The 15816-nt window shown below is 46.6% G+C and overlaps 1 protein-coding gene across 1 annotated transcript; it reads right to left on the bottom strand.

Annotated features, from left to right (window-relative positions):
- Nucleotides 1-6580: 6580 nt before the first annotated feature.
- Nucleotides 6581-9166, bottom strand: EIF1 (eukaryotic translation initiation factor 1). Its single transcript, XM_045190217.3, has 4 exons — nucleotides 8979-9166; nucleotides 8114-8277; nucleotides 7898-7999; nucleotides 6581-7410 (listed from the first exon to the last, which is right to left on the bottom strand). Exons 1-4 carry the CDS (start codon nucleotides 9007-9009, stop codon nucleotides 7366-7368), a joined length of 342 nt encoding a protein of 113 aa, XP_045046152.2. The 5' UTR covers nucleotides 9010-9166; the 3' UTR covers nucleotides 6581-7365.
- Nucleotides 9167-15816: the final 6650 nt, after the last annotated feature.

The raw sequence follows: 15816 nt of genomic DNA, 5'->3' as shown, positions 1-15816 counted from the left end.
TGTAAGTAAACTTTATTTTAAGAACTGTAACAGGGCGAAGTGGACTGTGCATTTATTTTGAAATGTATAAAAAATATGATAGATGGATAGGAGATGAAGAATAATATAAATTATAGAACCTAGCTGGTGGCAGATGAGTGCTCACATTAAAATTAAACTTTTCTGTGTATTTGAACATTCTTATAAGGAAGTATTAGAAAGTATTTTGTTTAGCAATGTCAGATAGTGGTTTTTAAATGGGAAAGTAATTCTAAAAGCACCTGCGTGAGAGAAGCATTTACTCAGGTGCATGCTAGAATCCAGGAAGTGCGGTCAGCCAGGTGAAAGTGTCTGCCTCAGGCCCCATGGGTAGGAGGTGAGGGGCTAGGCTGTGAACCCGGTCAGTGGTCGTAAACTCTGGGCGCTGCCACCTCTCAGCCTCCTGTCCCACCCTCTCTCCAGAAGCCCGATCTACCTCCCCTGTGACCTCCACTTCCTCTACGTGCCTGGGTCCTCGCAACCCACCTACCCCACCTGGTCTCCCTTTCCTCCCTCCCAGTCTGGCCCCACGGTCTGTCGTTTCAGTTATGCTGCGTGCACCTATAATAGATGGCCACCCCTCCTGTGCTTCGGAACCTGCCCGGCTGGTCCCCGATTCCTGACGGAGGACACCACCACCCCTTTTCTGTCTCCCACTCCGTGCAAACAGGGAATGTTCCCGAATCTAGCCAGTTGATTCCATTGCAGATTAATATTCGGCAGCTGGGTTGTTGCCTGGCAACCTTGTGAATGTCTCTCCCTTCACTCCCAAGGTCATCTCACTGTTAGTCCCCTTCTGCTGGCCATGACCGCAGTTGTCTGAGTCCTTCTGTCCTTTTCTCCTTTCCTTCATCACTGGAGGGTGCATAGCTCTGTTCAAGGCCAGTCCCTTCACCACGCCTTTCAGCCCAAACGCTCCTGCCTGCTTAAAGACCTTGTGCCTTCACTTTTTCATGCATGCATCCATCCATTCATTCAAAATTTTTTTCTAAGTGACTTTTTTCTGCGCCAGGCACTGTGCTGACCCTGGGTGCTCAATGTCGATCAAGTGGGTCTTTGCTCCTTTTCTCTGGGAGGGGAGACAGTGTGATAGGACCCTAAAGTGCTGTGAATAATTATGGGGTGGGTGTTGGAAAGTAAGTGGAGACAGCTTCTCCTTTCCCCGGACCTTGAAGCTCTCCCCTAAGCAAGCCTTCTGACACCTGCAACATGTCTTCACCTCCTTCCCCCCCTAATAGTGGTGCTTGAAATTTAGGGAGGACTTCTATGGCCAGACCCCCATGGTAAGCACCTTGCACGCATCGTGTCTTAGAATCCTCACCACAGCCCCACAAAGAGGGTAACATTATTGCCCCTCGCTCCCCGCTGAGGAAACAGACACAGAGGGGTTGGCAGTTGTCGGTAGAAACCATCCACCACGGGCCTTGAGCATTCCTGGATGTTCTTACTGACTATTCCGAGAATGCAAAGTCATGGCCACTCTCCACTGGGCCGTTTCTCAGGGTTGTGTTTGAAATGAGCAGCCCTGAGTCACTATGGGACAAAGGGTAAGCTTGCTACTGCTGACTATAAAAGCAATAGATTCCCCAAGCTCACTGTCCCTCAGCTCAGCGACAGCTGCTGTGGGTCCATATTATGACGCCAACAAGGACCCTGGGGGGTAAGGGGAACTGATGCAAATCACGCGGCCAGCTGGGTTGTGAGTAGCCAAGTTCTCTGTCTCTGAGCCAGGACTCTATCGCCGCCAGCCTCGGTGACTCAGTAGTAAGGTAACTTGTTGTGAGCCCGGTAAAATCAAACACCGAACTGAACACAGGGATTGGCCCGTAGCATGCCAGGCACGCAACTGAGGCTCAAACCTGGACAGTTTGATTCCACAAGCATTTAAAAAAAGTCTTCTTGCTGCTTTCCTGTTCCCTCCAGGGTGATCTTTCTCTTCCCTTCACTCTGTTACCTACTGAGCCAGTGAGTGAGGTGGGATGGAGTGACAGACAGCAGGGGCAAGGAGAAATGGGGTGGGGGAGGTTTTTTTTTAATCCTCGCCCAAGGACATGCTTATTGATATATATATATATATTCCAGTGCCGTATCCCCAGTGCAGCCATCACTGTATTTTTCCCCTTCAACATCATTTTTGATACCCTGGAGACATCTTCCTTGCAGGAGCAGGAACTGCAGGTCCGGTGGAGCTCGATGGGGGTGAATGCACCACCACGCACGGGGCAACTCCAGTGGTTCTGCCTGGAGGCCCTGAGAGCTGAGCCCAGGCTGGTCCCACCAAAGAGCTCCCCGGCAGACTCCGTGACTGCTGGGTTTCTGCACCTCTCCGCTAGAGCGATGGTACCCAGTACGTACTCTGCTCAAACTGTTGCTTTCTGAGCTTCAACTGTTTTCGTGCCCGTCAATGCGGATCTAACACTGTAATGAAAAATGCACTTATAAAAAAATGAAAAGTCACAATGACACTGGTTTATGTTTTTTAACCAGCTTGCAGATCACAATATGAAGTCTGCTGCTTTTATGGCCCACACTGGTGCTTCTCCATCTTTGTAAAACGGAGGTTGCTAAAGGGAAGACTGGGTCCGTGCATCTGGGGAGGGGGTTGACAGTCTGCACAAGTTCCCAGGTGATGCCGAGCAGCAGTCTTCAGTTCTGTCTCCAGGGTGGATCCCGGAACCAAGTCAGTCACATCCCTCTGCGTCCGACTTTGTCCTTGTGCTTGTTTTCTGTTGTCTCGCAGACACGGAGTGAGAATCGATGGCTGGACACACAGAATGACATGTTTGTGCTCCACATTAACATCCCTCGGGTTCCCTGCGTGCCCTGTTTTTAACCAGTTGTCCATTCTGGGCCTAAATCAACCATAAAGGATATGAGTAAAGACAATTTAAACTGTGCAACGATCAGACCGCTGTGACTGGATGGCTGGGGACAGTGGCTGTGGAGCAAGTGAGTCACACACCGGCTTCGGAGCCCGGCTGCTGCGTGTGCGCGTTCTGCCCAACACACAGTCGGTTTTAGAGATATTTACAAATGTTTAAAAATAGTTACTAATTTTAAAAGTTGACACTGAAATAGATACTGTTGCTGCTTGTAATGATGGGCCTGGAAAACCTTTGTTAATCCCTGGGGCTTTGTAGGCCTCGGGAAGAAACCATGGACCAGGGATTCTTAACTGTTTTCGGTAGTGGGCTCTTTTAAGAATCTGTTAAAAGCATGGGCGGTCTTGCAAGAAAATGCCCAGATGTACGTCACACACGAAATCTCACAGTCTCAGGGTCGGTTTCTCAGATGCTGGTAACCACGCTTCTGGCCCTTGACCACGCCCCTTTCAAACCATCTTAAATGCAATACTCCTGATTGCTTTCCCCGGAGTTAGCTCTGATGCTTCTTTCCTGCTCGTTTCCTCAGCAGCAACCCGCCCCCCCCCCTTACCCACAGCACCGTTTCCCCAGGAGTGCTTTGTGGCGCTCTCATAAGAATTGGCTGATGCTAGTTAAAGAGCCCAGTTCCTGGGCCCCATGTCAGGGCTTTGGGGCCAGATTCTCTGCTCTCAAGGCAGGGCCATTCCCTGGAGCCTGTGGCCAGGCATTCCAGCGTGACATTGTCACACCTCTCGTGAAATGAATGACACGCACCCACAGGCCAAATAGACATATTTTTTGGCAACATTTTTTGAAAAGATGTTTATAAACTTCAAAAATCTAAATTTTGTTAACAACAATTAATGTTCTTTCTCTAGAACTTTGATTACATTTACATATAGTTACATAAGAATTCTATTTCCGTTACCTTTTGTAGCGTGAAGCAGTTATTCATTCTGATTTTGCGGTTGTTGGGTCAAATTTTAGAGATGATGCATTTCTTCTCAGTTTAGACATTTTGGTGGGCCCTTGGCAACCAGGGGGACCTGAGCATTGTTCCGCTGACACCCCGGTGAGCTGAGCTGTTCTGGGTGGGATCCGCAATCTGACTTTTTAACAAGCTCCCTGGGAAGAGTGCACTGTATAAATATCTGAATTAGGATTTAAGAGTGCAAGGAATTTTTAAAAACAAAGGAAAAAAACTCATAAAAAGAAAAAAAAGTGCAAGAAATTACTGAAACATCTGAGGTTATGTGCTAATTTTGAAATAATTGTTTATCTCCTGGAAATAAAAATCAGTCAAGGAGCCCTTAATTTCATTTTTATTTTTTTTAGATTTTATTTATTTTTAGAGAGAGTAGAAGGGAGAAAGAGAGGTAGAGAAACATTGATGGGTTACCGCCCAGTCCACAACTTAGGCACGTGCCCTGACTGGGAATCAAACCAGCGACCCTTTGTTTGCAGGCCGGCACGCAATCCGCTGAGCCACACCAGCCAGGGTCAAACATTTCTTAAAATGATGTCATTTTAATACAATAAAAACCTGTCAGCTAAAACTACATAGGAATTTACAAAAACGACTTAAAGCCTATCCAAATTGCTGTACATTCTATAAATAGGTAAAGAAACTATATTTAAGAACTGAACATTCTACCAAGTAGCTCTAGAATTGACCCCTTCTTCATTTACCATCCTTGGTGGCATCTGTGTCAGAACACAGTTCACATAACTTTGAAATTACAGGCTTGCCCTGGCTAGTGTGGCTCAGTGGATTGCCTGCCGGCCTGCGAACCAAAGGGTCACCAGTTCTATTCCCAGTCAGGGCACATGCCTGGGGTGCAGGCCAGGTGTCCAGTGGGGGGAGGGCTTGAGAGGTAGCCACACATTGATGTTTCTTTCCCTGTCTCCCTCCCTTCTAAATAAAAAAGGAAAGTTTGTCCCTGCTTGTCCCTGTTGCAGAGGGGGTTCCTGGGGGATGGGCAGGAGGACTGCAGCTGCCAGGGGTGGGGCAGGGAGACTGAGGAGAGTGGAGGAAATGGGGCAGGAGAGAAGGGGAGAAACTTGGCTGTGTGTAGCTCAGCCCACTCTGATCTCACACCAACCTTCCAGCCCTTATTTTCCTCTCCTCCCTTCTCTCCACTTGCTGCTTCTCTCTGAATCTGTTTTGCCTTGGGGCTAAAGAATTTAATTTGAAATGTATAAAAAGTAAGATAGATGGATACATAGGAGATAAAAAATCAATGAGTTTGTGTGTTAAGTGCTTGGCAAAGGCCTGGCACCTAGTAAGAGTACTACTATTTCCGCTCTAGGCAGGACCTTTGTTTCAGCCAAAGGTCCTGGGTGCTTTCACCTGGGCCTTGACAACCCTGCCTAACCTGCCCTGCTGCAGATGGCCCCTGGCCGCGGATGGCAGAGGGAGAGATAGCCCGCTGCTCAGAGGTCCTGTGCTCTTTGGCCAAGCCAGTGGTGGCACTGGCCCCTTTCTGCCTCACAAGGCTGTTGCTGGTCTTACATCCAACAGCGTGTCTTCTTGACTCGCCTTTGTGTGTCCTGTGATGGCCTTTGGTTTGCGCTGCATAAACCAAGACTCAGTGTTGGTAAAACGAGCTATTGAAAATGCGAAGGTTCAGGTCACCTGGTGGGAAGAGCAGCCAGTGTTCTAGGTGAGGCTCTATCACTGACTACCCTTGGAATTTCTGTAGTTCAGTTTCCTCAGCCATCCAGTGGTGAGAGTTATTTCAGGCCTAAGATACACCCACATCACATCAATCAGATTAGGGTGTTCACAAACCGTGTTATACGTGCAGATGATTTTGGTTGGTGCCACAGTGGTATTGCTAGCTTACCGCAGAATCACCCCCTTTGAGAAACCAGAGGTCCTTCAAAGGCACAAGGTGTTAACAGCCTGACACAGAAACTGCTGCACATGGACCCACAGTATGATCCCTTCATTTCAATCGTCTTCTGTGGGTTTGGCCTCCCGTGTCACTTCTAGAAGTTCCTCTAGGAAAAGCCCTTTGTTGTAGTTGAATCTTACTGATTTAAAAGTATGGCCTAAATGTTTTGAACTGTATCAATGGCTGCCACCAAGTGGTTGAGTTTATTAAACACAATTTTGTAGGATCTTATCATCTATCAGAATCTTGTTTCCAGGATGTTGGCCTCTGGCTCAGCTTTCCACCAGAACTCCACACCCCACGTTCCAGGTTGACCATTACCTGTAAAGCAGGGGCTGCCAACAAAGCAAGTGTGGATTTCTTGTTACCTCTCCTAGTAGTTTCCAGCCTATTCCTGTACCTGAAATCAGGACTAGTTTATGACCCACTTGCTGGGAGAACTGTATTTTGTTTAACAGAGAACCCAGATGCAGACCTCCATGTACTTCACCACTCACGGCCCTCTGTCAGGGACAGCCTCCCTAACGCGTTAGTCGCTAAGCCTTTTAATGCTACAAACCCAATTTCCTGGAAGTGGAAGACGCTTGTGTATTTTTAGGGGTTTGTAGGTTAGGTCAAGTCCCACACCATGTGTGTCCTTTTGGGAAACCTCAAGGGACAAGCTCACTAAGGGTTCTCTTGGCCTAGATTTGTCTGGGCCCGTGGAGCAGCTTCAGGCGCAGACAGACCCCCTGCCCACTTCCGTGGCTCCTTCACACACACAAGACTGGCTATATATAAAAATCCAATCTGCAAGTCAGGTGTTTCTGAAAACAAGTTTTATTTAAATAAGGGTTTAAATACATTACATAACATTAAAACTGAAGGGGAAAAAAAAATCCAAAAATCAGTTCATTACTTCACATGGCATTGGGCAGCTGTTGCTAGTGAGTTGTGAGCTAGCTACACGACCAACACATCAGTTTGCAATTTGTTCCCTTGTCAAAAGTTTAACTCCGATAGAAGGTTGGCCTCAAATTCTGGTGTTTGGACATCAATTAACTGGGATACATCTGGTTTAAAAGACCTTGGTGGCACGCCAGATAGCCCCATCACCCCGCTCAGAGGGAAGGTGGCCGCTCAAGCTCCACCCACTGCTCAGGTTGATCTTTGACTACCCAGGCTCCCTCTAGCGGTAACATGCCGTTGCCGCCTTAACCCTCCTCTCAGCTTCACCGCGGGCTGTTGGGATGGTGGCTTTCTACCAGGGCAGGGAACTCTGGCAAGGAGCTTCTGGCCAGACATAGCCACCTGTGATCTTGGGGCTCTGCGCTTGGCTGAAACATCACGTTATTGCTTTGTTTCAAGATGGACACTGCCAGGCGCCTCCTGCTTGACCTCTGTTTAAATGAGGGACTTCAAGACTAGACAGCATGGCTCTTTTCAGTTTATTGCATGAAGGAGTTACACTAGTCCGAGTTAAAAGCAGACCCCAAATGGTTACATTATACAAGCTGTGAGGTTTTTAAACTTGTGACAAGGGACAGAGGGAAATTCTACTCATTGCAAGGAAATCCTCACTTAAGCTTCAGTGAGCCAAAAAGCACTTAAAACCCATGAACCTTCAGCTGGTCGTCCTTAGCCAGTCCAATCTGCAAAGAAAAAAAGGGGGAAAAATTTAAGAGTGGACAGAGCGCCAAAGCCTCCAATTCTGGTGCCAATAGTCCTGTCTTCCTGCTTCTACACTGGGCAAAGGGAGTCCAAGAGCCAAGATGCAGGCCTCACCCACCTCGAGCACGGCGGTTCTCAACTCCGGTAACTCAGTCAAAAACCGACTGTGTAATAGAATTTTAGCTCTTAGGAGGAACAGCCAACCAGACATCCTGCGTATTTTTAGAACTTGTCTGTATGCAGTTTAAATTTGCAATGTTTAAAGTAGATCCCTAAAAAAAGTGAACTTAGGGCAGACAAGTTCCTTCTGTTTTTTTAAATACATTTGTCTATGCACTTCACAACTCAACCATTTTGATTAGCCTTATACCATGAGACTTCTGTTTCCCCAGGAGAAATTAAACAGACTTGGCAGGATCTGAGATTAGTCAGGGCAGAGGCTCAAATGCACCAAATGACTGAACTTACCTCTACCAGGAACTGGCATATGTTCTTGCGCTGGTCACCCTGTAGCTGAATTACTTCTCCATATTCTGGATGCTCAATTACAGTACCATTGCAGGCAAATTTCTGCAAGGGACGCAAAGCAAATTAGGAGAAGCAACAGCACTAATAATCCCTTTCGGTAAATAAAACAACACAGCACCCCCACGTGAGCACGTTTGCATTTCCTACAAGACCTACCTTCTTAAACGCCTTCACTAATTTCTTTTTATCGTAATCATCAGCGATCCCTTGGACAGTAGTAAGGGTCTTCCTGCCGTTTCTCTGTTGAATTCTTATATGGATATAATCCTCAGTGCCAGCAGGAAGCAGATCATCACCCTTACTTGCATCAGCAAAGGGGTCTGGAAAGAAACGTCAAGTTTAGAGCCGTCGTGGCTCAGATGCCACTATCACCCCTCCCCCCCCGCACCGAATCTTTTGTGCATGCAAAAAACTAACAGTGAAATCGCTAAGGGCTGTGTCAGATCAGGTATGTCCTTTGCGGGCTCTCCCCAACATGTCAATCCGGGACGGCCGGCTTTCCAAGATCCGGGGATAGCCTCGGCCTCCGGGCCCACCCTCGGAGGCCGATCATGTGTCTGGGCAGCCAGGACTGGCAGGCAACGCCCCACTCGGCTGATGCAACCGGCCGGAACCTGAGCTCCGAGGCGGGGCCAACTTCCCGCGCCATTGGCGCGCGCATTTGTCACTTAGGGCTGGTGCCGCCTCCCTCTCCGGGGGCCGGGACAACGGCGGTGACGTAAAGGACGTGACGCAGGAGTGACGGGAGGGGGCGGGTGTGGCCCGCGGTGGCACTGGAGCCATTAGTAAATGCGCCACCCGAGACGCACGGCCCGCCCAAGACTGACCTCTCGCCCTACCCTTCCGGTCACGCACAGGGACCCACCCTAAAGCCCAGGCCCTGTCCCCAGGGTCCACGAGGACAGACACCTTCATTTTACCCAAATTCAGGAAGGCCCGGAGGGCTTGGGAGTTGTCCGGGCCCGGACGGCCGTGCCGCCGCACCTGGGCCTTCGCCCCGCGGGGCCTTTCTTTAGCTTACCGAAAGAGTGGAGGTTCTGGATAGCGGACATACGATACGATTCCTTTTCCTCGGTGGAAACGGCCTGCGGAAGGCTGCGGCGGGAGAAGGTGGGCAGGGGGGACGGAGCGTCGGGAAACAAGGGGGGCTCGAGGGGAAGGTTACTGAGTCCTCGGCGGCGGCTCAGCGACTGGGGCGGAGGGGCGGTGCCAGTATTCACTTATATAGCCGCCCCTGTGTCGCCAGCGCGTTGCCCTCACGTCTCGACCCCGCCCACGGCGTCCTGCCCCCAGCGTCCAGGTGCCGGCGCTTCCAATTGGTCCAGCGCCGGGGACGCGGGCGGCGCTTGCGCAGGAACTCAGTGCTGTGGGAGGGCGTCCTGACTCCGGGAGGGGAGGAAGGGGGAGGGAAAGCTTGGTCTGGGCGGCTCTGCTGGCCGGAGGGAGGTGTCTGCCGCGGAGGAAACTGGCGGAGGTTTCGGACGCGCCTGCGCACTGTGTTCTCTGTCAAGTTCCGCGTTTTTGACCCTGTTGCTGCGGTACCTGCCCCAGGAGGGGTTTTTGTGGAGTAGATTGGCCAATCTTCAGCGCGGGTTTAGATGCTGAGCTTCCCAAACAGGACAGATTACCACTATCTCGTACTCACCTAGTCACCCACTTCCTCTTTGTTTACAAGATTTAGGGCGGCATTCTAATCCACATGCAATAATATAACCCAAACTTTTGTTAATCTAAAAATGAAGAGGCCTATCAGAGTGAGAGGCAACAAGCATTTATTTGAGCTCCAAAAGAATAGCTATTGAGAAACCATTAATTTAAGCGGAAGCCCAAATGATGTTCCCATTAGGAGACAAAGGCAATGGGTGTTTATGAGGAAGGGGAACAATTACATCGATAGAAGGAAGGTATTGCTATTGGTGCAGACAACACAACATGATGATGTTAATTTTATACAATGTGTTTAATTTTCAGTCCAATGTCATAACTGTTTTCTTGTTATCTTTATAAATAGTTCTTTGGGACACAGTGTTGTCCTAGGCCCAGTGCAAAGGTTATTTTGTCCTGTTTTAAGATTCCAAGGTTTGAGGCATAAGAGTGCAAAGTAGTGCCTCTGGCGTGGCAGCTCTGGCTCCATTTTAAAATAGTTTTGTTTATTATATATATATTTTGACCACCTTAACTTTATCATTTAGATTAATTTATAATGATATCTAAGATATTATTATAGATGAATCTAACTTAAAAATAGGTTAACCTCTAAATGTATCATTTAGGTAATCTAAGGAAAGAATGCCCAGCTCTTTAGCATGAGTTCAAGGGAGAGTAACTAATTCGGGGGGCAGGAGAAGAATTCAGGCACCTGAAGGATGGGCCATTCAAATTGTGTGGGGTAGAGCCTTCTCGGAGGGTACGTGAACTATGTCCTTCAACACAGTCAACTTTCTTGCTCTTTCAGTGTATTAATTGAATTGCTCTCAGTTGCAGGGGTAAAAAAAAGTGGTTTTAGACTCCAGGGCAGCTGCCAGGCAGGTAAGATAAAGGAGTGCAGACAGCAAAGGGTGGTGTAATGGGTGTTATGGGAGCTGGGTAAAGAGTTAGAGAGGCTGTGGGAGCTACGCACCTGCAGCCCATTGTGCTAGATCTTTTTCAGGAGAACCTGGAAATCCAGGTGCTTATTAAAAAAGAATCTCTTGATTTTTAAATATTGCCAATAAATTGAATTTTTGGACAATACTGTTGGCACCATGGGCTGCAAAGTGAGAGCCTGCTCAACCCCCCCCCCCCCCCCAGGTAGTAAAAGGTAGGGGGACTTAATAGTTCGTTTTGATTCTGTATTTACTAGGTAATCTTTTGATTAACAATTTGGCTTCTGTGATGTCAGGAAAGGCGAACTATGGCTGGAAGTCATGGGCATCCAAGTTTCCATCCAAGTTTCCATCCCAGTCTGAGAAGCTGAGGACCCAACTTGCCCTCCACCTGGATTCACAGATGGGCGCTGCTTGCAACGGGTTTGGGGAGAGAGAGTGAATAACAGAGCTCTCTCTCCAGGTCTGCACACATAAGAAAATTTAAAATCATAATGTGGTCCAGTTTATCGATCGTACTTTTTAGGAAAAGATCTAATTAAATCCTTTTTCTGCTTTCAGTTTGTAAAGCTGTTCTGTATTTCCTTTTGAGACTCTTAAAGCTTTGCTTTTCACTTGTAGGTCTTTACACCATCTGGAATTTATTTTGTGTATGGTGTGAGCAGGGGTCTAATTATTGTTCTTATATAGACAGTTGCCCCGGCACCGTTTACTGAGTAACGCATCTTTGCCCCGCCAATTCATCATGCCTTCTCTATCATAATCCTGTCTCTACATATGTGTGTGGGTTCATTTTTAGAGTCTTGGTTCTGTTCCACTGGTTGTATTTCTAAGCCACACTCTCTTAATGATAGGAGCTCCACACAATGTCTTGATGTCCAATAGAATGAGACCCTCCATTTTGTTCTTCTTCAGAATTATTTTGGCTCCTGCTGGTCCTGGCTCTCTGGTCGGGCTCATGGTGTATCATCACTCCCCATATTCTATAGCTGTGCTGTAGAGCACCCCAGATTTTGTCATCTCAGGGTGTTCGTGCATGCTCTCTGTTGGTACATTCTTCCCTCCTCTTTGAGGGTGTATAAGAAATTTTAACATAACCCGTGGTCCAACATTTGGGTTTTTTTATTATTATTATTATTTTAAAGATTTTATTTATTTCTAGAGAGAGGGGAAGGGAGGGAGAAGAAGAGGGAGAGAAACATCAACGCGTGGCTGCCTCTAGTGCGCCCCCCGCTGGGGACCTGGCCCACAACCCAGGCATGTGCCCTGACTGGGAATTGAACCGGTGACCCCTTGGTTCTCAGACCAGCACTCAATCCACCGAGCCACACCAGCCAGGGCTTCAATGATTATTTTTATTGTTGTTCTGTGGCAGTTGTCCCAATTTTCCCCTGTTGCTCTCCCCTGCCCCCCTCCCCAGTCAATCCCCACCTTATTGTCCATGTCCATTGGGCATTTATACCTGTTCCCTGACTAGACCTTTCCCCTTCTTTCCCCTTATCCCACTCCCCCCTCCTCTCTGGTTGCTGTCAAGTCTGTTCCTTGTTTCCATGCCTCTGGTTCTATTTTGCCCATTTTGTTTTTAAAGATTTTATTCATTTATTTTTAGAGAGGGGAAGAGAAACATCAATGTGTGGTTGCCTCTTGTGCGCCCCCTACTGGGGACCTGCCTTGATCCACAACCCAGGCACGCGCCCTGACCAGGCATCCAACTGGCCACTGTTTGGTTCTCAGGCCGGCACTCAGTTCACTGAGCCACACCAGCCAGGGCTGCTCATTTGTTTTTGTTCAGTAGTTTCCTCTTGTAGGTGAGATCATATGGTATTTGTCTTTCCCTGTCTGGCTTATTTCTTTTCTTTTTTTAAAAAAGACCTTATTTATTTATTTTTAGAGAGAGGGGAAGGAAGGGAGAAAGGGAGAGAAGTATCAATTGGTTGCCTCTTGCCTACCCATAACTGGGGACCCAGCCCACAGCCCAGGCACGTGCCCTGACGTGCAACCTTTTGGTTCACAGGCCCGCGCTAAGTCCACTGAGCCACACCAGCCAGGGCGTTTTCTGATGTTTCATTGTTGGTGTACAAAAATGTCTTTGATTTCTGAATATTGACTTTGTATCCTGCTATTCTGACAAATTTATTTATTTATTTATTTATTTGGGTTTAAAATTGTTATAACTGTGACTTTATTTATTTTATTTTTTAACATTTTTTTATTGTTGTTCAAGTACAGTTTTCTGCCTTTCTCCCCAACCCCTCCCCATTACCCCAGCCCTCCCCACCTCCCTCCCTTGTTTCCACCCCCCTTGTTATTGTCCTTGTGTCCTTTATAATTGTTCCTGCAAACCCTTCACCCTTTTCCCTCTAATCCCTTCACCTCCTCCCTCTGGTCACTGTCTGCCCAAATTCATTTATTAAGTCGAATAGTTTTTTTTGGGAGTCTATAGGGTTTTCTTTGTACACTATCATGTCATCTGCAAATAATGACAGTTTTACTTCCTCCTTTCCAATGTGGATGCCTTTTATTTCTTTTTCTTGTCTGATCACTGTGGCGAGAACTTCCAATACTGTGTGGAATAAAAGTGGTGAAAGCAGACACCCTTGTCTTGTTCTCGACCCCAGGGGGAAAGCTTTTAGTTTTTAACCTGTGGAGGATGATGTTGGCTGTAGGTCTCTCATATATGCATTTATTATGGTCATTTGTGCTCCCTCTGTTCCCACTTTGCTGAGCGTTTTGATCATAAATGGGTGCTGTACTTTATCAGATGCTTTGTCAGCATCTCCTGATGTGATCATGTGATTTTTGTCTTTCATTTTGTTTATGTGGTGTATCATGTTTATTGATTTGGGAATATTATACCATCCTTGCATCCCAGGGATTGAATCCCACTTAATCATGGTGTATGATCTTTTTAATGTATTTCTGGGTCTGGTTTGCTAGTATTTTGTTGAGGATTTTAGCATCAATGTTCATCAGCAATATTGGCCTATAGTTTTCGTTCTTTGTTGTGTCTTTACCTGGTTTTGGAATTAGGATAATACTGGCCTCATAGAAAGAGTCTGGGAGTCTTTCCTGTTCTTGAATTTTTTGGAATAGTTTGAGAAGGAGAGGAGTTAGCTCTCCCCTAAATGTTTGGTGAAATTTGCCTGTGAAGCTGTCCAGTCCAGGGCTTTTGTGTGCCAGGGGTTTTTTGATTACTGCTTCAATTTCACTAGATGTTATTGGTCTATTCAGGCTTTCTGCTTCTTCTTGATTCAGTTTTGGAAGATTACATGTTTCTAGAAATTTGTGCATTTCACCCAGGTTGTCAAATTTCTTGGCATATATAATTGTTCATAGTACTTTCTTATAATCCTTTGTATTTCTGTGGTATTGGTTATGATTTCTCATCTTTTGTTTTTGATTTTATTTATTCGGGTCCTCTTTTTTTCTTGCTGAGTCTGGTTAAAGGCTTGTTGATTTTGTTTCTCTTTTCAAAGAACCAGCTCCTGGATTTATTGATCCTTGGAATTATTCTTTTAGTCTCTATGTCATTTAATTCTGCTCTGAGCTTGTTTATTTCCTTTCTTTTACTGGCTCTGGGCTTTGTTGTTGTCCCTCTTGTTCTTGTAGGTGTAGGGTTAGGTTGTTTGTTTGAAATGTTTCTGTCTGTTTTAGGTGGGCCTGTGTCGCTATGAACTTCCCTCTCAGGACTGCCTTCGCTGTGTCCCATTGGTCTTGGGTCATTGTGTGTTCATTTTCATTTGTTTCCGGAAACTTTTTGATTTCTTCCTTGATCTCATTGTTAACCCATTCATTATTTAATGGCATGTTATTCATTCTCCATGAACGTGAATGTTTTTGAGATTTTTCCTTGAGGTTGGTTTCTAGTTTCAAGCCATTGTGATCTAAGAAGATGCTTGATATGATTTCAATTTTTTTGAATTTGTCAAGGCTTGTTTTGTGTCCTACCATGGGGTCTGTCTTTGAGAATGTTCCACGTGCGTGTGAAAAGAATGCATATTTTGCTTTGGGGTGAAAGGTTCTGTATAAACTGTTAAGTCCATTTGATAGAGTGCTGTCCAATGCCACAATTTCCTTGTTGATTCTCTGCTCGGAAGATCTACCCATTGTTGACAGTGGGGTGTTAAAATCCCTTACTATGAGTGTGTTGCTATTGATATCTTTCTTGAAGTCCTCCAAAATTTTCCTAATTTGGGTGCTCCTACCAACATTTGTTTTTTTTTTATTTTTATCCTCACCTGAGGACATTTTTTATTGCTGTTAGGGTGGGTGGGAGGGGGGGAGAGAGACACACACACACAGGGACAGGGAGAGAGAGAAACATCAATGTGAGAGAGACACATTGATCAGTTGCCTCCCATACGTGCCCTGACTGGGGATCACACCCACAACCCAGGTATGTGCCCTGCCTGGGAATCGAACCTGCAGCCTTTTGGGGTGTGGGATGCTTTTCCAACCAGCTGAGCCACCTGGCCAGGCCCCGACATTTGGATTTTCGCAGTTTGCACTCTGAGACTGCTTACAGAGGATGACTCTGTTCCTTGAACTCGGAAACTGCCCGCAGAATGAACAGTCTCTGCTATTAGATTTCTGCTGAGAAATAACCCAAAAGCTTTTGCTCTACACGCCTGAGCCAGAACTAGGACTGTGACAAATGCCTAATTATTCGCTGCCCATTGTCCTTGCATCACAGCCCCACTTGCTGACCACTGGGTCAGCCTATGGTCAGGAGACAAATCATGTAAGTTTGTGGTCTCGTTTCCCCTAGCAACCATCTCTTTGATCGTCAGCTCCTGCAACGACTGCCTTTAAAAAACAAGCCCTATCCCCTCCACTTTGTATGTTTTTTCTTTTCTTTTCTCTTTTAAATTTTCATTCCATTTGGAACATGTCTTTGGTTTATGCCCAGGGCATGTCCCTGATTTGCAAATCGTATATGAATAAAACTCCCTTTTAATTTCCTTTGGAATTTTTGTTAACGTCTTCCTTTGGCATCTCTCGCTTGCCCTTCAGGACTCAGCTGGGAGCATCTGTTCTTGTGAGGAGACTGTTGGGGGCCCTCCTCTGCACGCTCACTGCTTTGGCATTATCTCACTGCATTCTGCTCGTCTGTTCCCTGGACCGGTTACATAATTTGCTGGGCCCACCTTATGTTCCCTTCTTAATTCCAAAGGTATAAAAGGAATGGCATAGTAATGGAGTATTTGAGATCTTGCTCAGTTTGGTTCAAATAAACTCATAAAAAACTCTCGACAGGTTTGGACATTCTTACCT

This window comes from Desmodus rotundus, chromosome 9 (assembly GCF_022682495.2).
Source record: "Desmodus rotundus isolate HL8 chromosome 9, HLdesRot8A.1, whole genome shotgun sequence".
NCBI lineage: Eukaryota > Metazoa > Chordata > Mammalia > Chiroptera > Phyllostomidae > Desmodus > Desmodus rotundus.
This window is presented reverse-complemented; position numbering and strand designations above follow the sequence as displayed.

Bases quoted from the DNA above. Each gene is read 5' to 3' on its own strand.
- EIF1 (XM_045190217.3), bottom strand. From the start codon at position 9,009: ATGTCCGCTATCCAGAACCTCCACTCTTTCG. The intron at 8,278-8,978 runs GTAAGCTAAAGA...GTTTCTTTCCAG, and splicing joins CCAGAACCTCCACTCTTTCG to ACCCCTTTGCTGATGCAAGT. The intron at 7,411-7,897 runs GTAAGTTCAGTC...TTTTCTTTGCAG, and splicing joins TATGCCAGTTCCTGGTAGAG to ATTGGACTGGCTAAGGACGA.